The sequence below is a fragment of the Dermacentor albipictus genome, chromosome 9, assembly GCF_038994185.2.
Source record: "Dermacentor albipictus isolate Rhodes 1998 colony chromosome 9, USDA_Dalb.pri_finalv2, whole genome shotgun sequence".
Taxonomy (NCBI): domain Eukaryota; kingdom Metazoa; phylum Arthropoda; class Arachnida; order Ixodida; family Ixodidae; genus Dermacentor; species Dermacentor albipictus.
This window is the reverse complement of record NC_091829.1, coordinates 78,845,487-78,871,637: the sequence shown is the minus strand read 5'-3', so window position 1 is coordinate 78,871,637 and position 26,151 is coordinate 78,845,487. Positions and strand designations below refer to the sequence as shown.

The following is a 26,151-nucleotide window of genomic DNA, read 5'->3' as shown; positions in this document are numbered from 1 at the left end:
AATCGAAGGATCGCGAAAAAAGAAAAGAAAACAAAAGACCTGACAGTGTGCATTGCAAAAATGATCCTCCAAAAGGTCATTTAGGCAACGGCTGATCTGCCTAATCCATTTGTGGCAACATGGCAGGCGCATGCAATATAACCCCGTGGGCACTGATACACTGTTTATGCTAACGTTTGTGGGTATGAAGTATTGTAACGGGGTCACGAGAAGTAAATGGCGAAACTGATGCATATTTCTTGTGCGGATATGCTTTTTGTTCAATCCGTTCCCTCCGTAGATTAATGAGTTCCTGCCTGTCAAAACTCACATCCCTATTAAAAGTACAACTATACCGCAAAAGCGGGCAAGTGTCACGGGCCAAGAAATTCGCTCTAGCGTGCTCTCTGCACATCCCGGCTTCTGTTTAACGGCGATCACCGTGGAAATCACCTGGGGCGTGCTCACTTAGTGCAGAACCACCCATCAGCTCAACCACTGGCAGACGCGGACTTCGCTGAATGATGACTCGCGGATGCTTCAGTCGAGCGCTTGTGTGTGCGGCGGCAGATAGCGAATGTCGGGCGCAGGTGCGTGGATATGCAGATCGTTGGGCAGGAAGTCAAACTCTCCTATGCTACACTCCTCGCTCACCTTCGGCTACACTCATTAGATGAGCCAGCCATTATCGATTTTCTATTGTCTCCCATTTGCCCATAACTTAAGCACGGTTTCCTGATACTTGAGAAGTTTCAGCGCCTGCGATATTCGATAAAAGCTTTAGCTATGGAAGCCTAATCTGACACACAATTACTGCCTTGTGAATAACAGGATAATGGTCGTAGTATGTATATTCATGAAAGGAGGATTCGCCATGGACCTAGTGGCAGCGGCATTATGCCGCAGTAAAGCGGAAAGCAGCTTCTCCCGTCTCATTATTTCGTTCTGAAACACTTATCTCGCGTCGTCAGCTGTGACGCACTGGCATTCAACTCATTGCTCCTGTCTCCTTTCTTGGTAGGCTGCCTTCACAAGAACGCCACAAAACAATAAAAAAAAAGAATAAAAGATACTGCTCACGGCGATACGATTCGAAACATGAAACAAACAAAGGGACGTATAGTCTGGTGCTCCATCATATCGCCTCGAAATGGTCAAGGAAAAAAAAAACAACACGATTTTAGTTCCGAGCTGTACCGAATGGAGTGAAAAAAAAAACAAGCTTTTGTATCTATACCCTGCGGCGCCGCCAAAGGGTCTTTGATAAGTGACCGTCCACGTGCCACAACACCTTTCGGATCAATGCAGTGATCGAGAACGTGGCTCTATGCGAGCGAGATAAAAAGCCAAGGGAGAGTTGCCGCGACTGCTCGCACAACGGGTTTCCTACAGCAATGCGATGGAATCGACTACAGACTGTCGGGGTGTTTCAGAAGGGGATCCCCGCTTCGGTGGTATACTTTTGGCGCCCCGCAGCCTGGCAGGAAGTACTTAACTTTCTCTTTCTTTTTTTCTTCCTTTCTGCCTACGCCTTTCTCTATTTTACAATCCCATTTACGTTTGTTCCCATCCTTGACGCGCACGAAAGCTCGCACGAATGATGCCGGGGTGGGTAAAATGGTGGTGCTTTGAATGACGGTGCCACTTTATTACCATCGGGCGTCTGTGACTGGCTGCGGCAAGCGGCTGTAACTGCGTCGATGCGGGAGGCTGAAATACCCACATGAGACTCGGTTTGCGTGGCCAGGGTCGAAGCGATCGCCGTTTATAAGGCTTAGCGCAAAGAAGGCTATTGTTTTCTAGACAACTGCCACGACCTTTTTCTAAATTTCGCGGAAGCGCAGTATATAACCTCGTTGTGGGAGAGGTATTGTATTAAGCAGTGCGATCGTTTAATACATAGAGGGGGCAGCTTGAAGAAGAATCCGAACGCTGCTCGTGCGGTCCTGATCCACAGCATAAGTAATGAATGAATAAACACAAAAAAAAACTCCGAGAGCCCTTAAGCCCTTTGTATGAGTTGTGAAGTCGGAAACAATAATGTCCAATCGCCCGCCGCTGGGTGGTCCTTCGAGTTATAAACCCCTCGCGGGCAAGCAAGCGCGCTGAGACGCTTGGCCAGGTTTAACACTGTGGTTAAGACGCTAGGCTTCTGATTGTGGGGCCGTAGGTTCGGAACTCACTACCGACAACGTTTCTTTCCTTTCGAAATCATTCAGTTTTTTTTAATATTTATACATTAATTTGTTTATTGCGATTGCCTAGAAGCAGTTACAGTGCAGGCGAGAGCATGGGCTGTTAAGGGAGGCGCCGATAACACAGGCTCCCAAGAGCGAAAATGACGTGGCGTCGCGGCCATGCCCTCTCCCCTCACGCAACAGCTAGAGTGCTATCGCAGCAGCAGGTGGACCCTTTCGTCCGGTCTGCTCCCTCGAGGTGCGCTCGTGGTGTGGCGTCGCAGTCAACAGGAATTTAGGAGGCGTTTTTCGCTTGTCCAGACGACAGACGCCGGCCTTTTCGCTCACAAAGCCATTTGACGCATTGGAATCGTTTTGAAGGAAAGGTAAAAAAAATATGCCCCGCAACACGTGCTTACGCCATTTGTATGCTCGCGCAGGTGTTAACCGGACACAGAATTGTTTTCGTTAATTAACTTAACGTTTAAGTACTGCAAGCATGAAAAGACGCGATCCTGGTGCACACATTTACTGCATGTGAAGATGCTCAATGCTGCTCAGTGATATATGGCTAAGGGTTTCCAGATTTATTTCAGGTAAGCATTTGCTTAACATGCGTATATGCGAGGAAGATTGGATTGGAAAAACTTTAATAAAAGTCCTGCAGGACGCACGTCAGCGCGCAGTGGGCGTCTCCCACGCAGGGACCGACAGGGAATACCTGGCGGCCGCTGCGCGAGCCTGCTGGACGGCCCATTGCTGGTCTTGTAGGAGCGCGCTTCTTAGGGTCTTCTCCCACTTGTCGGAGGTAGAGTCGGGCGGAGCGTTTCTGCACTCCCAGAGCACGTGTGCGAGTGTCGCCGTGACCCCGCACGAGGGGCACGCATCGTCTGGGTAGACGTCCGGGTAGATTATGTGTAAGGTGGCCGGGTTTGGATAGGTATCCGTCTGTAATAAGCGTAGCGTTAGCGCCTGCGGCCTGTTTAGTTTGGGGTGCGGGGGCGGAAAGAGTCGTCGTCCCAAGGAAAAGTGTTTGGTTATTTCATTGTATGTTATTGGGGCATCCCTGTCCGCCTCCAACTCATCGAGACGTAGTTTCCCGGGGGTGACGGCGCGGTCGGTAAGCGCGCGCGCAGCGTCGTGGGCTGTCTCGTTGAGGTTGGGCGGGGCGCCCGGAATCCGACCCAGGTGGGCGGGAAACCAGATGACGGTGTGGTGTTTGAGGGTGCTTGGATCAGCGCCACGGAGGATGCGTAATGCCTTGACGGAGACGACTCCTCTCTCGAACGCTTTGATGGCTGGTCTCGAGTCGCTAAATATTGTGGTTCGCTTATCGTCGAGCATTGCCAGGGCTATGGCCACTTGCTCCGCCACCTCGGGATCACGTGTGCGTACCGTGGCGGCGTTTAAAGTTCGTTGCGAAGACGAGACCGCTACCGCGGCGAAGGCTCGGTTGCATCGGTAGGCGGCGGCGTCCACGAAAGCGACGTCATCCGCTTTCTTGTTTACTCGTTTGAGGAACGCGGCGGCCCGGGCTTGGCGCCTGCCTCGATTGTGTTCCGGATGGACGTTTCGCGGAATGGGCGCGATCGTGATCAGGTCGCGGAGCTCGCGGGGAACCGGCGTAAGCTCCGGTGGATCCTGGGTGTTCAGTGGGAAGTACCCGAGCTCGCGCAAGATGTGACGGCCGGTCTTCGTCATCGTCAGTCGTATCATCTGCGCTCTCTCCTGAGCCTCAGCGATCTCTTCGAGGGTATTGTGCACCCCGAGCTCGAGGAGTCGATACGTCGGCGTCGTGATCGGGAGCCCAAGGGCCCGCTTCACTACCTTTCGGATTAGTGTATTGAGCTTGTCACGCTCCGATTGTTTCCACTTATGCATTGCTGCGACGTAGGTGAAGTGACATAGGACGAACGCATGTACGAGACGCAGAAGATTGTCTTCTTTGAGGCCGTGGTGACGGTTGGCCACCCTGCGTACAAGTCGTATTGCGTTCTCCGTCTTTGTCGTCAGCTTGTGGACCGTTTGGATGTTGGATCCGCCTGCCTCGATAATCATTCCCAGTACTCGGATGGAGTCAACCCTGGGGATTGGGCGACCGTCTCTGGTGCGGACAGTGATGTTGCGCTCGGTGGGTGGTTTCCATTCGTTAGGCCTTTTGCCTCGTCGTTTTGGGCTGTACAACAACAACTCCGATTTGGCGGAGGAGCACTTGAGGCCCGTGTGGTCGAGGTAGGATTCGGCAGTTTCGACTGCCTCCTGCGGAGCGGATTCGATAAAGCCATCCGACCCCGCGGAGCGCCAAATGGTGATGTCGTCCGCGTATACCGTATGCTTGAGGCCTTGTATCTTCGACAGGCGTTCGGAGAGCCCAATCATCACCAGGTTGAACAGCGTCGGCGAGAGGACGGAGCCCTGGGGGGTGCCACGCTGTCCGAGCTCGACTTCTTCCGACGTGAGGTCTCCGACACGGAGCACGGCCTTGCGACGGGTTAGGAAGGAGCGGACGAACTCGTAGAACCGGCGCCCGAGCCCTAAGGCCGTGATCGCCTTTAGTATTGCCGAGTGCTGGATGTTATCGAAAGCCTTCTCCAGGTCAAGGCCAAGTATGGCGCGGGTGCCCCAAGTAGCCCCGGCGTCTATGATTTGGTGTTTCAGGAGAAGCATCGTATCCTGAGTCGAGAGCCCGGGTCTGAAGCCGATCATGTGGTGTGTGTAACAGTCCCGGTCTTCGAGATACCGGCCGACTCTGTTGAGTACGACATGCTAGGCCCCCTTACCCACGCACGACGTTAGCGAGATGGGGCGAAGGTTATCGACGCCAGGCGCCTTGCCCGGTTTCGGAATGAGGATCGTCTGGGCTAGTTTCCAGGCATCAGGTAACTCGCCCCGCCCCCACACGTCATTGATGGCGTCCGTGAGGTACACGACCGAGGGGTCGTCTAAGTTCCGCAGGAGCTTGTTGGTTATGCCATCGGGGCCTGGGGCGGAACGGCCGTTTAGTTCATGGAGAGCCCGGCGTATCTCTTCGACGGAAAAATCGGCGTCTAGGAGACTGTTGTCGGTACCGGTGTAATCGGGATATAGGGTCGGAGGGCCTTTGGGTATCGGCAGGTACTTATGCACAAGCGTCTTGACGATGTCATCCGGCGAAGCGGTGCCTTTGGCCTGGTGAAGGACTTTGGTGAGCGAGTGGCGCTGGTTTGTGCGGGTGTTGGTGTCGTCGAGCAGGTCTTTGAGGAGGTTCCACGTCTTCCCGTTGCGGACCTGTCCGTCGACGGAGTTACACACCTCCTCCAATTGCTGTTTGGATAGGGTGCTGCAGTGTTCCATTATGGTCTGGTTCAGTTGTGCAATGCGTTTGCGGATCCTGCGGTTGAGACGCTGGCTCTTCCATCGTGTCATTAGAGACTGTTTGGCTTCGAGCAAGTGGGCGAGGCGGCTGTCCATCTTCTCGGTTGGCATATTCGTGCTAAATGTTTTCGTGGCCTTAACGACGTCGGCCTTGAGCTGAGCCGTCCACGTCGCGAGGTTCGGGGCAGTGTCTGGAGGGAGTCGTGAGGCGCGAGTCTTGCGAAAGAAGTCCCAGTCGACCCACGTGTATGCCTTGGGCTTCCTGACGATGCTGGGTAAGTGCACGGCCAGTATGAGATGGTCGCTGCCAAGATCCTCCGCAAGATTGGACAAGCGGGCATCGGCTGTGTTCTTCACGAAGCAGAGATCTGGAGTGGTGTCTCTGTGCGTGGATGTGCCGATACGGGTAGGGAACGCCTTGTCTGTCACTAGGGTGAGATCGAGCTCGCTCGCATGCTGCCACAGCGCGGTGCCCTTGGGGGTGTCATATACGTAACCCCAGGTGCGATGCGCAGCGTTGAAGTCGCCAGCAATGACGAGCGGGTTTGAGCCAGCAAGACGTATGGCTCTCTGGAAGAGGCGTCGGAAACGGTGACTCGTTTGTCTGGGGCTGCTGTACACGTTGAGTATGTACACACTTTGTCGGGACGCGTCGCTTGGGAGAATCTCCGTCATGACGTTGTCAACCTCGGACGTGCCGAGGTCATGCGTGAGGCAGGTGAACTTTTTAGAGACCAACGTGGCAGTACCACGTCCTCCCGCGAGGCCTGGTAACCACTGGTAACCGGTAAACGTGGCGGTGTGTGTTAAAGTTTCTTGCAGAAGGATTACGTGGGGCTTGGCATCATGGCTACGTAGGTATTGCTGCAGGGAGGCTTTCCGTGCAGTGAAACTCCTGCAGTTCCACTGCCAGATGCGGAACGCTTAATCTCGCCTGGCCATCTTGATGCTTGTGGGGATCGGCCCGGGCGCTTGACGGTTGGAAGGGGGCCGCGTGTGTGAGTGGATTGAGCGTGGGGTGTTGTGTCGAGACCGGCTTAGCAGCGTCAATGGCGGGGGCTACGACGTTTTCGAGATAGTGTTCGACTATCCCCAACCGATTACCGTGGGCCGTGAGGGTTGACTGTACGCGGGCCATATTCTCTCCGAGAAAGCGGAGGCTCTCTTTAATTGAAGACAGCGTACTTTTAATCTCCTCTAACTCGGGTTTCAGTTCACGTATGGCGCGAGCTACGGCGCGTTTCTTGGGCGCGCTCTCGCCGTCCGCGCTATCAGCGCTAACAGGGTGTGGCGGTGGTGACGGGGCTACTGCCTTCGCAGCGTTTTCGGCGGCGGGCATAATGGCTGCGCGCGCGCTCCTGTCGTTCTGTAGTTCGGCAATCGCGGCTGTAAGTTTGAGGATTGTTTCTTTCATAGCGGCGTTTTCGCGTTTGAGTAACGCTATCTCGGATATGTTGGTGTCTGTAACGTGCTCTGGGAGTGAGCCCGACCCTACCTGTGATGTGATGTCGTTCCTTCTTCCCCGGACGACATCTGTCCAGGTGAGGGAACCTCGTTTCTTGTTGCTTGTTGGTGGTGCCGGTGAGCTTGGCAAACGTTGACAAGAGGGCTCGGAGCGGGATCCAGAACGGGACCCGGGCCCGGACTTGGAGCGAGAAATGGAGCGGTCCCGAGATACGCCGCGCGGCGCACCGCGGGAGCGGGCCCGTGGTCGGCTCCGGGATGTCGATGCCCGCCTGGAGCGGCTCCGAGATCGGCCCCTGGATCTGGAGTGGGATCGGTCGTTGTCAGCGGCCCGGGCACTTCCAGGGAGTTGCGGGTAGGCGTCTTCGGTGGTAGCGATGGCGGACTTGGGCATTGCAGTGCAGTCGTCACCGTTCCTCGTCGAGCGTGCTCTCTCCCATCGCCGTCGACGGACCACGTATGGCATGTGGTAGCGTTCCTTGCAGGCTTTGTCGGCGGTGAGATGGGGGCCACCGCATAGCTTACATTTGGGTGCACAGTGGTGCTCCCGAGTGGGTTTTGGGGCACCACAGCCTCGGCAAATAACGTCCCCAGGGTTTGGGCACACGTCCGCACGGTGGCCGAGCCGACCACAGGCGTAACATATGTCGACCTGCCTGCGGTACAGCGTGCAGTGCATGAGGACCGAGCCATAGCGCACGAAATTGGGCACTCGATGGCCATCGAATGCCACGATTGCTGCGGTGGTAGTGCCTATGCGCTTGGCGGCCAATGCCAGTGGATTTCTGTCATTGACGATTATCGAGTCAATGTCCGTCGGCCCATCTTCCACGGGGACCCCGCGGATGACTCCCTTACAAGTGGACTGTGGTGCCACTTCGTAGGCGCTGATCTCGTGGGTGACGCCTTGGATGCAAATTTGCTTTACCCGCGCGTAGCGGTTAGCATTTTCTCTGAGCGGAGTGCTTGCCACTAAGATATTCTGTTTGTTGTTGGGGCAAAGCGTGTCCGAGTGTTGTTGTGCCGGGCTGAGGCCAGCCGAGGGGGCAATGGCGTTGGCAACCACCGCAGGGCCAACCTTTGCTATGTTAAGTCCCCCACGAGGCCTTATAATAATACGGATGTCATCTTTTGGCAATGGCGGCATTCTGCTCGCGCGGATTATGGTGTTTTTAACGTTTTCACGGCCGCGGGTCTCAGTTCCTCCACGTTTCAGCACGCCATATGGCGGAGTATGGTTAACGCTCTCACGTTTGGCTGCGGCGCGGCGAGACGTGGCAGTCTGCCAGCCTTGATCCGGGGTGATGTCCGCCAAGGCAATGTCATCCCCAGCCACTTGGTATTCCATGTCTCAGCACAATGATTGTAGCCCATGCAGCGGCGGCGACGTCGTGGAAGAGAGAGCAACGCGCCAGAAGCGTCGCCGCGCTCGACACGTCGGATCAGAAGCTCCCCTCGTTAGGGCTAGCGAGGCGGCGGCCGGGTGACGATGGCAAAACCGCTGTAGATGGTAGAGATAAACACTCACAGTGTCCGGGAAAGTGTCCACAGGGTCCGTGCAACTTCACAAAGCCGTGTTGCACAAATATTTCCTTGAAATGGTGAAAAATCGCCACGAAAACATTGGTAGAAACAAGAGCCGAATAGAATTCGTCCGCGCACTCCGGCGTCTTCTTCCTCGACCATGCGAGGAAGAGTTTTCAATCTATTGTTGGCATGTGTGATATTGCATACAAATGAACTTCAGCAGTCTTTCCATTCCGAGAAAGAAAACAAGAACTTGTGACCATAAAATAATATTTAGTTTTGACGTAGTAGTTCTGCGGAAACCCGCAAGCATTTCAGGAAACCTTGCGGGTTTCCCCAGAACTACTACGTCAAACTATTGCCTTTGCTTCGTGTTGTCGACAAATTCGACTTCGCCCTGCTATCTGCTAGCCGCCTGGTTAGCTCAGATGGTAGAGCGGTTGTCCCGGGAAGGCGCTGGTCCCGGGTTCGAGTCCCGGAACGGGACGAATTTTTCTCAACTCTGATACTTTCCTATTGAGGAACCCGTATGGGTTTCCCTTGTAGCAATTGCTACGAACGGGTGGATGTCTGATTTTTCCCTTTAATATTTAATTTTGAAAGGTTCTAAAGATGCATTGGATGTGACTTGATGCTGTTGTCAAAAATGAAATGGATAAAACAAGGATCCGTCTCATACATTAGTCATACTGTCAGGAATGGCACGTTCGTTAAAGGACTATGCAAAAACTCATTTCTTTCTTCGAAAGAAATAGAGAAATCTTTTTGAATATGGTGGTAGTCATAGTAGAGTTGAATGGCTGCAGCTAATTCTCACTGCATATTGAAAACTGTGGTGCAAGGACACACACAAGACGAAGAGAGGAGTCCTTGCAGAAGGACAAGGCAGAGAGACGAGCCTCGTTTATTAGCCTTTTCTTTTTGTCCTTATGCTTCATTGCAGCGCCGTTTTCAGAAACTGGGCGGCAATCTGTTACATGACAAAGCATCGTTTTACGCATACCGCGAACTAACAGATTAAATATTCATGAATTGATGAGGCCTAGAAAAACAACTGGAAACCCTTGCCGCGTTTTTTCAGCGTGAAATTCAAATTCAGGTGCGGTTTTTTTAGAACCTGTGTCGCGTAATACAGGCGGTAGAGTAACTGCCCCAGCTGAGAATACAAAAATAACAAAGAGCTATTGATTAATAATATATTTTGTTTCATTTTTATATAATTTCAATCTCTAATTGCATTTCCTTTTATACTGAGGAATAAATTGTTCTCTATCTTTTACAGTAATAGGCTTCTTTTGAATTATTACTCACTGGAGAACCATTCACTGGAAACTTCGATCGGTCCATTGTGACGAAACATAATTACGGCACAATGTGAAGCGCGGTTTGCATTGCTGTTTTAATTAACAGTCTGCCATACTTCATTTCTCTGTTGCGCGGGAACAAGATATATGAAAAGTTTATTTCGCTTTAGCTTTTGAGAACTAATGCCTCGAAACTGCAGCAAGAAAGAGGGCCCAGCCAGGAGTTATGCATACTTATTGAGAGACTTCATTTTTTTTCATTTGAATGCGCCTCCTTCAGTCATTCTTTATAATGACAATTATTGGATTGTCGTAAATTAAGATCTGCGGTGGTTATCGGAGTAATCTGGATGTCCGCTGCTGCCATAAAATTTAGTAAAAGAAGTATAAGTAGTTCCGCAATCCCAACGAACGAAAAAAATTGCAAAGAAACTAACACTTTCATCCCATGAACACGGTCTGCCTTCGCCTGTTTCTGAAGATAACGCTTCACATTGGTGATTAAAACTCGTGTACCGTTGCCGGACATGTCTTTGTTTGCAGTCCAATGCTATCAATTTATCTAATGCGCGAGCGAGCGAGCGCGCACGCGCACACACACACACACACACACACACACACACACACACACACACACACACACACACACACACACACACACACACACACACACGCACACGCACACACACGCGCACACACACACACACACACACACGCACACACACGCACACACACGCACACACACGCACACAAACACACACGCACGCACACACACAAAGAAAATTTGAAAGCTCTTCATGAACCACTTCAACAGAACCGACAGAGGCAATCGCATGTGATAGCAGCGTGTGTCGTCTAGAGTAAATAACACCACTTTAAGCCGCTGGCGACGGATTTTATCGTAATTTTGGGGGGAAAATGTGCAGCATGTATCCTTGCCCCTAAGACGCATGCTGCACGGTGCGCTATTCGGTAATCGTTAACGGGCTTGGGAATCGAGCATGGTAAAGCCAACGAAAGGGACTTTCTGGGAAACATTTAGGCCTCCAGAATTACTTCACTGTACCATCCAAGCGTTTTCTTTACCACCCGAGCTTTCACAACGATGTTGGAACCCACCCTTTCCTCCTGGCTTTTGAAAACAAAAACAGACGATAAGAAGTCCCCAGGAACTTGCACCTCAAAAAAGTGCAGTAACTGCTACTTGTAGTGCGGGGTGTCGATTGCAGGCGGTGTTCGTGAAAAAAAAGAGAGAGAAAAAATAAATAAAATGTTGAGGTGGCGAAGACAAAAAGTAAAAGTAAACTGCTGAAGTCGTATGCGAGGGAAACAACTGAGGTGAGCGGAGGCAAAAGATAACGGGGGAAGCTCGAAGCGAAAGTGGTTGCTGAGAGAAGAAAGCAAAGGGGGGGGGGGGAGGGGGGAGGCAAAAAGTCTGCGGTGCGTTCTCCTCCCTGGAGGCACACCCGACTCAAGAAATGCGGCCAATCCATCGCTGTTCGCTTGGCTGCCTGCGCGGCTGGAGATTTGATGCGCGTCTCTCTGCAGCCTGCGCGTGCGCTGTGTGTACGACTACGCACGTTGCACGTTGTATGTGTATAGTTGCTCTTGTGCAGGAGTGCCGTGCATCTTGGAATGAAAGTACGAAAAACTGATGCAGGGGAGGGGGACGGGGACTGCTGAGGAAATGCTGTGAGAGCCGATGTGCGTCGTCGCTGGAGGTAGTGCTCTCACGGATATGTGCCTTCTTGGGGTTCAGGCCTATGCGCTTTACATCTGCATGCCCTGAACGACACCCTCGCGTCCTTCTCCCGTTCAACGTCCTCGTTGAGATTCCATGCCAAGTGTGCGTCTTAGTGCTTGCTTCTTTGAATTTCTTTTTCTTCTTTTTGAACGCGAACGGGGGATTAAAAGAAAGGAAGTACTTGTTTATCGCACACCTTTCCATAGCAGCTAATGCGCTGCGAAGAGCAACCGTCTTTGAAAAAAAAAACAAAAGAAAGTTTTCGTGAGAGCTAGGCGCGCTTAGTTCCAATTAATTTAATGGCCTAGCGGGGGGCATGTGGGGTGTACGCAAAATAAAACGCGCATTTGAGTAATGCTAGTTCCTTTTCAAAGGATTATTGCTTTCTTTATTTTTTTGTAGGGGTCAAGGACCCACAGGTGCGGGTAGTCCGCATATGACGGCTAAATTTAACAATGACATGAGGTTACGTAACTTTTTATATCGTTTTCCTTGAATGCACTAGCATTGGTGATGAAAACAATGGAAGCGAGTGGGTGGTTAAAATGTCCGTTTGGTTTTGTGAACGTAAAGACGGATGAGCAGCTCATTGTACTTTCTCGGCCCGCGAACTTTGCACTTAGGGTCCTTTCGGAAAAATCGCACATTGGTGATGGCGAAAAAAGAGCCACAATAATAATACAGTAGAATATTTACGAAAAAATAAAAGTTCATCTAACCACAAAGCACACGGAAAGGTCAGACAACTGCAAATCAGTTCTGCGGTATGACGCAAGCAGCATCATGAATAGGGGAAAACTGTCATCCACCCGAGTGTAGCACACAGCTACAGAGGAAACCCTTACGGGTTTCTCAGAATAACTGCTTTAGAGTTGAGGAAAAGGAATTCCTCCCTGACAACCTCGAATTTTTCAACTGCGAAGCGCTTTTTTTTTTCTGGCAAACCCGCATGGGTTTCATTCGAAGCTTCGTGGGGCATTCGGGTAGATAACTTTTCTCTTTCACGAAGGTCAGACGAGTAGAGATTGCATCTCACTAGCGTGATACTCAATGTGCAATACTAACGGCGCGTTTCTGACTGGCTGTCATATTAAGAATAAGTGAACTAGCATAACGTTTCTCAGTCTTTTTCTAATACTGCAGCTGGCGTACAGTTAGATCACTTGTCCGATGCAGTAGGGGTAAGCTAGTGGAGTATATTTATAGTCGGTGATATCCGTCAAGCTGAGAATCCGTGAATATATCCTTATATGCGGATAAATTGCAGCAAGGCACACAATGCAAAAATAACGAAAGAAAAAAGACGACGCTTTTTTCTCATGTTTAGATATTCTTTTTGTGCACTGCTTTAACGTAGATGAGCCCGCGCCAACTAACCAAAATGGTATCACGTGTTTATGGAAAATTGCTTTTTGCATAGGCGCACGAAGTCGCGGCAATTGGTTGGTTGGCACTGGAATATGGAAACGTTTGTATAGCTATATTTACTAGGTGTCTCTGAAAATCAAGGTGCTGTTCTTCGAAAGGTACCGTCATGTTATCAATGTTTTTAAAATTGCATAAATCTATGTCCTATTCTGTAAAGATGCTGGTCTTCACTTGTCCTCTTCGTCAATAAACAAACTCTACTGTAAATAAATGTGCACTGTGGTGTTTTAGCAAACCTGCGATGCACCTTAGCAAACTGGTCTAGCAATTGCAGCGAATTATACTGGACGTCACACATTTGTATTACGATATGCAAAACCGTTGTTGAACATGGCACGTCTATACAATTGCATGCTATTCTCTGGAACCTCTATTTCGGAAGTGGAACGTTGTCTATGTGGCGGTTTCTGTGTGCATTAATGTTTAGTAGAACCGAAAAAAAGAAACGACGATTTATGAGCTTGGGACATAAAGTTCATAGACAAGCTGGATATTTGACACAAGGATGATGAGGCGAATAAAAATAAGCTACTTGTTTACGCAGTGTTCCTGATTCAGATGTAGGCTAAATTGTAGCTTCGATGTACCTAAGAAGCATCACTATCGCTAAATATGAAGCATTAATCATAGATCGGTGGAGGTTCCAAGAAGCCACCGCGTAAGAGAAGACGTGAGCTCATGTACGTTTCTTTGTTTCCCAGGGTGCTGCTTCATGAGGTTAGCAGTAGAGCAACCAACGCACATATGCTTAGCCAGCAATATGCATAGAGCAACATGAAGTGCTGGCCCTACGACGTGGTGACGGTTTGACACATTCATTGTGCTTGCCATGGCATTTAACAAAAGCGTTAGTGCTTTACGGCAATAACGACGAGAGCCTGAGCGATGAAACTAGCGTTTCTATTTGTTTAGGCGTTTGTTTTGGCTACCTTAGAATGTGGGACGCCAATTTCGAAGAATGATCTGCAGTTCTGGTCATAGGAAAAAGAATGACGATAACTTTTTGTTAAACAAATACCTAAAAAATACAACTTGGGAGCTCAAATCAGGACATTTTTTTGTCTTATTAATCCTATGTCGCAATCACTGTCGGGAATCATAATGTCATCTTGTCGTGACGAAGAATAGGGCACTGCCATATGCATGAGGTAAGAAGTTAGAACTTTCTGAGGGCAAGGGGGCGGAATTGTGCCCAAAAAAATCAAGTAAAGCTCAAAGCACATCGATAGCTTCAAGCACCATCGTGAAAATTTGATCGATGGGTCCAGCACGTCGGCTGTTTCTTATACGACTCATCGTAGCTTTCAGCGTAATCGCTCGTTCTGGCGTGATGTGCAGTATGTTGAACAATATTCGCGTCGCGCGTGAAAGTTCAATAAGGTGCCCTCGGTGTAGAATCGGCGATAAACTTTCAAATAGTTGCGGTACATGAAAACATGTCTTGTGTTGAGGTTTGAATTTGATCCGGTCAAAAATGGTCATGGGAAAATACGCTGCAAGTATCGATATGTTTAGGATGATAACGGCGCAAGGTCTGTTCTCGCTGAAACGTGGTAATTGGTATCTCAATTGCGGTTTGGGCCTCTATCATTGATAATGAACATCTCCGCTTGTCCAGCTGCCTTGACAGCTCCTGATCAAGTACTACCCTCGGCATAACAACAAATACGCTAGTTTCGCCAGAAAGGCCACCCATTCAAAGCGATAGCAAGGCATTAGTTAATTCCAAGAAATAACGCTCGTAGTTTTATTGATAACATAAATAATTAGTAAACGTTCGCTTATCATCTAAACGCTTGCTGTGCCACGCGCCCAAGGGCATACCTGAAGAGACTCCACTCTTTATAATTCAGAATGATAGCAGCGCTAGCACGCTCGCCCTCTAGCCCACGGCCAATCACGAGGCTTCCCGCAATTGATGCGGTGGCCGCATATGTCATATCCTGTCACAGACTGGGCAGAACGGCGACAGCCCAAGTGCTCCTCGGGTGTCCGTAAAGCTGCTGCCACGATAGTAATTTTTTAGCGATATGCGGTGAACAAACATTTTATGTATGAATTAAATATTACAGTGCAAAGCTCTGTATGCCTCTACCATCCAAGGAGATTATTGTGTCGTTGTCGTAAGCGAAAAACTCCCCATGCGTGGGCCCATGCGGAAGATAGTGCAGTGCCTGGCCAACTAGGTAAACTACACTTAGCCAATTACTGGAAGGCGCCGGCTTTGGAGGCAAACCATGGAAGAGAGCCTTTAACGATATATCGAGGATGGGTCTTCTTTATTTATTACGCCTATTTTTCGTTTTTTTTGCATGAGTTCAATTTTTATCCATAGCATACTGCACACTAGAGGTCTAAACAGGGTAAGCTTAAACATGCAAGAAAACAATAATAAAAAGCAGTCGCTACATTTTAGAAATGCTATTAAAGAGACATGCTATAAACACGCAGTCTGAGCACCTCCATTGACTTATGGTTTGTGGAAAAAAGGAACAGCCAGTTTTTACAATATATGGAGTTAAGGTATGGTGGCGGTGGCTTCGACTATTACTGGATAAAAGGGCGTTGGTAATGGTGAAGAGTGGAGGACTTGATTTTTTGCCAAATAGTTGTTTGATTGTTTGAGAAATCCAAGTCGGACGTTTTCTTTTTCTCCATGTTTCAAGAGGAAGAATATTATTGGAGTTCACGGGTTCTGAATGAGAGTCAATAGTACAGTATTAGTTGTGGCCGATGCCGCTGTCGGTGCCTTCGGCCAACCAGTAGTAAAGAATTTGAGCAAGGAATAAATTCCGTACTGAAGCAGCTGGCTACGCAGCATGCTTCGATCATTTTCATACATAATCAACTTTACGAATAAGAAACGGGTTTAAAATAAGTCAGGCGTAATTTCTCTAGGAATGACACAGAAAACAGATGGAATTATTCCACTGCATGCATGACATTTCAGCTAGTTTATGAAGACGATGTTCCTTGCAAAACAGAGTACAGTCTTACATTCGCAGCGTCAGTTGCCGAAACCTCATCCACGCTGTGCGGCGTCGCTCCTTCGTCCTTCGAATATTCAGCGTGAGCCAGGGCGACATTTGAACAATTCACACAGGGGTTAAACTTTGTTCGGTGTTCAGCTTAGCAGTTGTAGGTATCGGTGAAATAATTAATGCGCAGCTAGAGAAACCCTGTAGCCTTTAATTAATTGAGATATTTACAAGAAATCTTTGGAATACTATCGGGTGGACTCCGCTGAACAGGAGTTTGTAGAACTTGCGATGGGAAACGTACGTAGAGTAATCTTCGAAGGTAAGATGGTACGGGTATTGTCGCACTACTTCCAGCAGTAATTAAATGTTCGAGTTTTAATGAACTATTGTTCAGCCGATGGAGGCCAGCGGTAAGCATTTCTTGAGTCCCTAACGGTATTGGTGTACGTAACCATCTGCTTCGTGTGAAGACTGAGATTATTTGCATTTTTGTGAAGGCATACAATTGTGCCTTCACAATTTTTTTTCACCTAGAGGGTAACTTATAAATTCTTGCAATGAGTTTGCTCACACTTGTATGTTTTGGTATATGCAGAATAAAAATTTGTACGAATGTTGTTGTCTGATTTTTTAAATTTTTAATGCTTAAACTTTCTTTGGCTAGCACCCCAGCAAAATCTGGGCATCCCGTGACGCCTCATATTTGCAAAATAAATGCATATTTACTCAAGTTAATACAATTTAGTACTAGAATTGTTCAATAGTAGATAATCGGTAGTGTTAAAAAAATACGTTTCACCAGGATTCGAGATATGACTGCTGCGTAGCCTGCGGTCCATGTGGCATTTCGTTCCAACACCCTTTATTCTGGTTTTTGGTGTCGTTTCACTGAAAAAAGTTCCGTTCCGGTTCTGCTCCGGAACCAAAAAAAAAAGACATTAACCGTAGCGGTTCATAACAGTTTTGGTTCGCATGAGAAAATGTTCGAAGCAAGGTAGCGATAAAAAATCAAAAGGAATTATGAGTTTTCAAATCGTGTTTGTGCCTTGAGCAAAGCACTAAGAATGATATAAGTAGCACGTCAAGGATTATACTGGCTGAAATGCGAGGCTGCTTTTCTGAAAAACGAACCTAAAATAACATGAACGATAAACTGTAGGTAACAAAATATTGTACTCATAGGAAACGAAACGAAAACTCTTGAGTGTGCAAGTACTGTGTTTTGCTACGGTGCAGATCTTCTGGTGCAGGGAGGCTTAGATAAGTGAAGAACTCGACCGGCTATCGCACGTACTATCCTTGCCTGAGATGCACGTTTTTGTGGACCCCTGACATACGTGTTAATCCTGAAGTTGCCTGACGTCGGTTGTCTCTGATTGCCGACTTTCTTCTTGAACCGAATGCCGATCAAAAATATATCGTTTTCACTCCGAAAAAAATAATAAATAACGTTTTGGTTACGTTTTCGTTCCCGTCAAAAATGTCGCTTTGTTTCTTTTTTGCTTTCGTTCCGTTTCGACACACTTGGCACCTGTGTGAGCCACATTGCACTCATAGCAGTGAAAGAAGCTTTGACCTCAGTTTACGTCACACCCGGTTCAAGCCAAAAGGACATTGAGAGGTTTTTGTCAAATTGTATCACCGTTTGCGTGCTCTCTTTGGAGGATGAGAAATGACTTTGTTATTGTTATGTAATGTACGGGACACATGCTTGTAAACTCTATTCGCAAATGCAGTTTGTTGGTGAGCGAATCTCTCGTACACTTTAAGGCAATGCCCCTGAAACACACCCTCATGTTTAGGAGATCTTTCAGTTGGTTAACTAACAGCTTTCCTGCATTCAAGGCTCAAATTCTCGTGAGCGAAAAAACGGAAAGTCGCTCTGTTTTTCAGAGCAATTATCATCCACGATACACTAAATACACTTGCCCTCACTTCCACTTCCTCGAACAAAAACGACACTGAGTGCATTATTTGAGGCTAGTATGATTTGCAAAAAAAAAAAAAAAACTTTTGTTTTGGTTGTAACTCTGGTTTGCGGTATCATTGTGTAAAACACTACTCTCCTATGACCTCATGAGGTAAGTTTCTTTGGAGATAACTTAAAAAAAAGCCTGTGGCTGCGCATATGCACCGAAACGCCGAAGGAGGCGAAGTGCGCGCGGGTGGAACGCGTATGCTTGAGAAGGCATGCAGAATGAAGTGAGTTGATTCTAGCATCTCGGCGTGGCAGCGTCTCTTCCTACCACCCCAGTATATCATGAGAAGCCAACAAGCAAAGACGGCAAGGACAACATAGGAGAAATTGCTTATACTTACTAATTGGGGAAAGCAATGATAAATTGTTGGCAATAAAAGTGGACGGAAAAACGACTTCCCGGAGGTGGGGAACGATCCCACGTCATAGCATTACGCGTGCGATGCTGTAACCAATTGAGCTACCGCGGCGCCGTTTCCCCATCTACTTTCTTGGGTATTTATGTTTTACTACTACAACTAACCTTGGGAGTGTTAGCCAGCTCCACCACTCACAAACCTGCACGGCGGAGGTGTGTGAGCGGTCCACGTAACAATGGTTGCTTGTGTACTGAGAAATTCTCATGAGCTACGGCCTAAAGCTCACGCCATGAAGCGAAACAATGTGCGCGGACATGCATGCAGACGCACAGTCGGTCGCTGCGAACTCGTGCAATCACTGCATCGAGACTGCATTTTTTTTGCTGCATTTCCTTATACAGACAACCCACTATTAGAACGCATTTTACGTAGTTTTTCTCCCAGAGGCTGCCTACCTTTCAAGCAAGAAGCCAGTTCGGGGGACTCCATCGCAGCGAGCGCGTGCCGTGGTAATTCACTAACAGAATTCCGTAAAGAGATAACGTATGTAAACCACTCTGTGCTTTATGGTTGCCCGAGATCTTAAATGTGACAGTAAAAAAACATCCTCCGTTTTGAGAGTACTTACGGAAATGTCAAGGAAGGCTCCGGTGTGGCGTTTTTATTGCGCGCAGACAGCCAAACCTATGAGGAGCGCGCCTCGCATTATCCCTCATACTACGTAAGCGTGGCGCTTCCGACAGATGGTGACTCAGTACGTCCTCGCCCCCAGTATTGTTTTCTGTGACCCGTAAACACCTCAGAATACGATGCTTTGTTAGAGGCTGCTACGCAATTCGTAGAAAGAATGGACTCGTCCTCTCTACTGTACAGTCTTGTTTACGCTGTTTAGTTTCAAGTATGTCGCTGTACCAACTGGCTCGGATTCAGGTTTTAGCGCAATAGTGTATGTTGTTTTGATGCCGTGATTTCATACAGAAAAGCGCCGTTGAGCGGCGAAGCTGGTGGGGTATTACAGTTGGCTACACGTACACGCCGACTCATGCGTGTTGTCATCTGTTGAGCCATGTTAAGCGATTACGTAGTTCTTGTGAAACGAGAAAGTGCGAGAAACCGCGAGAAAAGGCGCTTCTGCGATAAAAAACATCAGTGAAGTGGAAGAGTTGTAGCGCGCCTCTAGCTGTATTCAAACGAAACAAAATACCCGAACACTCGAGTAACCACACCACACGATGTTTTCTTGAAGGCCTCGCATTTTCTTTCAAAATGTGGGACGACGCGAGAGCGTGACATTTTCTACAAACGTGTTTACACACAAACAACACTCAGCCACACACGTGTGAAACGATAACTCCAGCAATCACACTCTTATACGTGAGGACAGACAAGCATACGCATGGGGCAGAGACGCTGTCCATTCCAATTCATCATGATATAAAAAATAACTCTACCGAACAAAGATTCACCTTTTCGATGGTAAGAAAACTTCTGCCGAAGACACGACATCATGGAAACTTCCAAGGGCTCGATAACATCACTGTTTGTGGGCTATAAAAACGCAGCATTGGTTGAGATGATTCCACGTCAGCAAGCTACAATATCGATGTACACCTATCATTCGCGACAGTTGACCAATTATTCACACAGTGAAACACTCGTCCGAAAGAGGGGCTAACCGTGCAAGGCTCTGGGTAAGTAAGGCGACCTGAGTAACGGCTCTTGCAAGCTCGTCTCGCAATCGAGACACAGCTGTGCAGCTATAGTGGAAGGAAGGCAACATATCCAATGCGTTAAATATTTTGGGTACGATGAACACCCACAGTACACAGAGACCACCATAAAGGTTTTCGTTATGAAGTAAGCATCGCACAACAGCTTGTTGTAGTTGAGCTTCGACCTTGCAAAGCCTGTTTGATTTACACGAGGGGCACCTGTGCACGAAGTTACGCGAATGAAGCAACACACATTACAATTTCAAAGCAACAGCAGAAAGATGGCGTCCAGAAGTGTAGACATAGCCTAAGGATGCTTATTTGCTCTTTTTTTCTCTCTGTAATATCACAAGATTGAACTTGAGCAATAGTTCATTTCTTCAAACAGTCACGTAAAAAGAAAGCCTTTTTTGACCCTATGGTGACATTTCGTTGCGAATGTCATCGTAGTGGAATGTCATCTATACACCGCTCAAAGTTGAAGCGTCCAGTCACACGGCAACACATATGAGCAAATCGGTCGCACTTTGAGAGAGTAGCGCTCCAATGTCGCTCTTACTAACGTGAGGGTCGGAAATCTAGGCACGTCGTTGCATAGTCATATGCCACCACTCGAAAGAATCATATTCCTTTTTACAGGAATCAACGTAGTTTTTGGCAAGGGAAGATCAAATTAAACAGGATGACAAACATTAACCAATGCACAAGCAAGTTTCATTAGTTAGATTTTTTGGTGTCTGGAAATGCGTAATAATAGGGAATATATGACACAGTATCACGGTGTTTATTCGTTTTCGTTCACATTCGCTGTTGGTTTGTTGGACTAGGACGAAACTTTTGCTGAGTAATATCCTTCCCCACAAAATAAAGGACCGTAGAAAATGTACGTTAAACAATAACATTTCTAAGAATCCTGTGTCAGACCGATGGCAAAACCAATTAAATCGCGAAAATGGCACAGCACAGCAGCATGGTATAGTGGTTTCACAAGTACACCGTGCACTTATGAGAATCAGTGTATGGAACAGGCCCTGCTTTTGGCTATTTGCAGCCAACAGATTTTACATGGTTTCCACGAATACTTTAGAATAGTTATTATCGTTCCCATCAGTGACATAAAATTCGAAAGTCTGTATCTTATTTGGAGGTGGCTTTAGCAACCCTCTGTGAAAGACCAGGATGTTCTAAAGCCTAATTTGTGTAAAATATAAGTGAGAAATGTAGAATCGTTCTTAACAAGCCCTCATGTTGATGCACCACCCTTCGATTAACTCTACCGGGCATCCGCGTTTACAATGACAGAGTTGCAAAACATAAAAAGCGGTACAGTTTCAATCCAGTCGGAACATGTACAGTAAAAACTAAAATTGTCTCTATACAAAAAAAAAGCAGCACAGTAAATGCACTTAGACAATACGACCCGTCTAAACGCACTCGTGGAACGGCAGTGGCCTAGTAATTCGCCGCCTTAATTTGGCCATGTTGTCCATGATTAGCTTGTTGTTTGGATCGAGAGACAGGGCCACCTGGTAGTGTCGGAAAGCGCCAGGGTAGTCGTTCTGGAATGGAAATTCAAGAGCCCCATTATTACGGTTGCCAAAAACACCTCAGAAACCTTATTTTGAGCTCTCATTAAAGCGGGTTGGGACAACATCAGAAGGACATGGAATAACGCGAAACATAGACTCAGAGAACTAAATGAAATTATTACAGCGGCACCAAAGGTAAACCCGAACTAAAAGAAAAGCTCAGCAATAAGAAATAATACAATCAGGTTCAATGAGCATTATCTATGCTTTTTTGAGAGACAACAATAAGCATGTGGCAAAGCCACTCTACGTTCATACTCTGATGGTAGGGCATCCGTTGATAGAATGCTGATAATCCATTGTACTTTCAGTTTTTCATATTAGGTTTGCAACAAGATATTATAAAAAAGAGAGCTCGAATAACAAGTAGACCTGGCATGAAGCATAATTTTAGCAGTGCTAATGCATGTTGAGCTAAAGAGCAAATTTATAGACACCAATAGGCTAGTTATACAAAATTGTTTTCCCACTGCACAGGTCTGAGCCTCTAAGAAGCCCTTGGCGATTGTGGTGGAGTAGCACAAACAAGTTCTCAATGCCTTGGGACCGCTTGGTTTTCTATAGGCAGTTTAAAAATATACCCTGAGTGCTTTGTGTAATGGTGGTTGTTATCAAAACTAGATTTTGTCACCTAGAAGCGGATTTAATGCGAAATGTTTTGAAACCTTTATGCAGTAAATATCATGGGAAATGATGTGTCTGAGAACATATTACAAATAAATTGTTTATTCATAAATGTCGGCCAAAATATAACTAAACTACCAAAGCTTAATCAGGACGTATTCAACGGTTCGTGTAGCCAACATTGTCAGGCGGTCGTTAGAAACACTGTGGAAGTGCGCCAACATTGGAAGTAAAGCCCATGTGCAAAAGGCAACAATAAACCCCTTAGTTGTACGCCTATTATCCTTGTCAAGAAGTACTGGAGGCTTATCGCTATGTGCAATCTTCCACTGACATTTAGTTTAGCAGAAACGATGTCCTCTATAGTAATGATGGGACAAGCACGGCGATAGGGTTCTGCGTAGTTAATACGTGACTCGTTTCACATAATCAACTAAAGCTACGGGTTTTTGTTTAGCAAAGTAACAATGTCACTTAGGGTATGAGTACTCACCTCTAAGTGCCTTATCACGGCGAGATTCAGATGTGCGTGAGCGAGATTTGGATCAAGTCTAATAGCGATTTCGTAACTCTGTAAAAGAAAGTGAGATGTTTGTTATGAATTTTCACTCCTTTCTATAGCCGTTGTCGTGTAGAAAGCGGCCAACATTTCCAATGTTAATCGCAAGCTTCAGCAGGCTGTGAAATATAAATTAGCCCCCATAATAGAGAGAAAAATTCTTGTCCTGTTTCCAACATTTGTAAAAGATGAGGTGATTATTTTGTGTGCGTGGTTTATCTCTCCTATTACTGAGCCTATTAAACACTTTAAACGGCAAAGGAATTGGTTCTGCCTTGCCAAAACAACGTCGTTATAACTTTCATCCCAACGTAACGAGAAAAAAAAATATCATCTTTTTAACTATAACATAAATTCGTCAAATGATCATTTTTACTTCAAATCCTTGTAGATTATTATCGCACGACATTGGGACGTTGTTTGCCATGATGCACAAACATTAAAAAAGTTGTTTATTTTATAAATGCCTGTTTTTGGAAGCTGCAGTGTTTTACGCCTATCATTTCCTATCGTTGGGTTCCCACTATCTATCTATCTATCTATCTGTCTGTCTGTCTGTCTGTCTGTCTGTCTGTCTGTCTGTCTGTCTGTCTGTCTGTCTGTCCGTCCGTCCGTCCGTCCGTCCGTCCGTCCGTCCGTCCGTCCGTCCGTCCGTCTGTCTGTCTGTCTGTCTGTCTGTCTGTCTGTCTGTCTGTCTGTCTGTCTGTCTGTCTGTCTGTCTGTCTCAACTCCACTATAAAGGATGTAAATATAGCTTTTTACCACACGTTTACAGCAACAAAAGCAAACCTCGTACAGGTGCACGCTCACGTATTAACCTGTCTGTACTAGGAATACTCGTTGATACCAACTACTCTGACGCATGGAAGCCTGTCTTGAATACTTTCGTATATAAATATTACTACACCCAGACTAACGGACCTGTGCTGAAGAGCTGAGGTCCCCCAAGTCCTTGAGTATATCGCCATGATCACTGTGTATTTTAGCACAGAGCAGGTCATCAACGTCGCAGAGCTTTAGGGCCTTCAGTACATAGTCCAATGCCTGCGGTAACACAGAAAAATAAAAAGCCAGCAATTAGTATTCCCCTCCTGCTTCGGTTTTAGTTATAGAGAATATTCAGCATTGAGAGTTTATAAATTATGGTAGCTTAGTGGAATAATGAAGTTTAATATGAAATGTGTTACAACCTATTCGATAATTTAGGCCGTTATATTTCGCTTTCTTATTAGTGAACTGGCAAGCAGAATATGTTTGAAGGAAATAACCCAACAAATGATGTACCGCCAACCGCAAAGTGGTCGCAGGTTATCGCAGTCAATGCATCTGACCTCAAATTGAAAGGTCTATTGCAAACTTTTACGCACAAAGACGAATCCGCTGTCTAATAACAAAGGTTAGGAAGAATTTTACCTTTTTCGCAGAATGAGTATTTCAAAAGCTTTTTTGTTGTCGGCTTTGCTGGTTGCTGTAATAAAAACGTGAGTTAGCTTGCGCGATTTTTTCCACAAGCGACAGACGCCAGAAAGGTGAATTATTATAGGCATAAATATTTCTCATCTCATTGTTAAAAGTTAAGGAATACCTTTTGCAGTGATTGATGGATAATAAATTACGCTTCTCTGAAGAACTTTATTGAAAGAATGCAACGAAACAACCATTGCTACATTTCCATGAGCATACCCCCCCCCCCCCTCCTCAAAAGGAAGCAGTAGTACTTTTAGCCGAGGGCACTCACTACCGTACAATAATGGCTTACTTGTTCTTCCCTCAAACAAAAATTGTGTCAAGCAGTTCATGAGTAGGTGAAAAGTACCTCGACTGTGCGGTTGATGTGGTTGTACAAAAGAGCAGCAGTGTGCAAGGCCGCTCTGTCTGTGCTGTTATTCTCGATGACGTTTAGAAGAAGGTCCTCGGCCACTCGGAAGCTTCGGAGGCGAATAAGAAGCTGGGCCTGAAAATGAAGGTATGATAAAAACAGAGAATTCAGCTGTCGGTCCTGAATTCCTGATCCAGAACGCAAGGAGCTTAGCACCGAAAAATCAACCCAGACGTAACGTAGTCGTTTACACACTTTTCGGCAATTCCTTATGGAAAATGACTCCTAAATTGGTGGTATTAGCCAGCACTTCTTATAAGCCCTCATTAAGCCACTCAAGATGCGCTCCTCTTGAATACAAACAAACGTGTTTGCGTAGCCTTGAAGGAATGGGAAAGTATGCCGCTTCGTGAAGTCGGTGGTCCAACCGTAGTTTCCCTGTTATGCCGTATTGGCGTACAAATATATTATTCCGAAAGTAGAAGACGGCAAACGAATTTCGCCCACAAGCACGCAGAAGTAACCAGCATTCGTCTGGTTTATCACACGCCATGCCTTTAGCTTTTAAAAACGCATGACTTCGCATTAAATGGTACTTAAAAATATAAACTCTCTTAAACGTAAACTTCGCCCGGTAGGAATTAACACGAAAAGTCAAAGGTGGATGTCTGGTTATGATTCTGCAAGCTCTCGCAGCGTTTCCGACTGTCCTATGATTCCCGACTGTACGAAACAAATATTTATTCAGCAATTCCCAGATGCAGTATACACATAGCAATGTATGCGTTGCGTACACGCAGGCACTGCAACTTTTTCTGCATTTATTGTTGAATTATTCATTAAAACGTATAGATTTTACGTTTCAGTTGTCTGTCTTATATGGGTTACATTTATGAAGGAAAAGTAACAAGATCTACGTGTGGGTTGAGCTTTTTTTTCATTTTTAACGGTGTTCTTTTTTCAAAAGTGAGTAGTAAAAATCCTGAAGGAAATTCTTTCTGTCAAACTAAGCCAGTAATAGAGAGTTTTAGCCCAGCGGGTTTACGGCCAGCGGAGCGGAGCGGGCGAGCGGAGACGCGACTGCGCATGCGCACCACGCTGAGGCGGCCAGCGGTTTTACGGAGCAGCGTTTACGCCCGCTGGAAAGCACTCCCCAGCGGAGGGTATACGCAGCGCGCGAGCGTGCGTAAGGGCGCGCGGGCGTGTATGGGAAATGCAAGACGGCAGCCGCGAACATGAACGCCGGCAGTTCTGCATCGAAGACGGCGACTGCCGCGCTGACCCGTACATTAATACTCAGTACATTATTAACAAATAATGCACTGAGAACATGTAATATATTTTTATTCAACATTTCTTGCATAATAAAAGCAAGCGTAATTCAATTTCATTTCTCAGTAACTCCTATTCGAACCACTAGGTGGGGCAGCAGAGCTCCCCGCTCTTTACCCCGCTCGAGCGGGTGATCCGCTGGGCTAAAATTCTTTTTTCACGAGCCGCTCCGCTGGCGCAACGGTAGAGACCGCTCCGCTCCGCTGGCCGTAAACCCGCTG

At 47.0% G+C, this 26,151-nt stretch overlaps 2 protein-coding genes across 19 annotated transcripts in view; one reads left to right on the top strand and one right to left on the bottom strand.

Moving 5' to 3' along the window:
* Positions 1 to 26,151, top strand: part of LOC135919011 (uncharacterized) — a 997,771-nt gene that overhangs the window by 850,111 nt on the left and 121,509 nt on the right. The window lies entirely within an intron of this gene.
* The window catches only part of LOC135919010 (protein O-mannosyl-transferase TMTC1-like), a 92,224-nt gene continuing 86,944 nt past the window's right edge, over positions 20,872 to 26,151 (bottom strand). Inside the window, exons 15-18 of the mRNA XM_065452752.2 lie at positions 24,596 to 24,733; positions 23,701 to 23,823; positions 22,714 to 22,791; positions 20,872 to 21,566 (exon numbers count right to left, since the gene is read on the bottom strand). Coding sequence (XP_065308824.2) covers positions 21,432 to 21,566; positions 22,714 to 22,791; positions 23,701 to 23,823; positions 24,596 to 24,733 — 474 coding nt within the window. The 3' untranslated portion in view covers positions 20,872 to 21,431. The remainder of the gene's footprint in view (positions 21,567 to 22,713; positions 22,792 to 23,700; positions 23,824 to 24,595; positions 24,734 to 26,151) is intronic.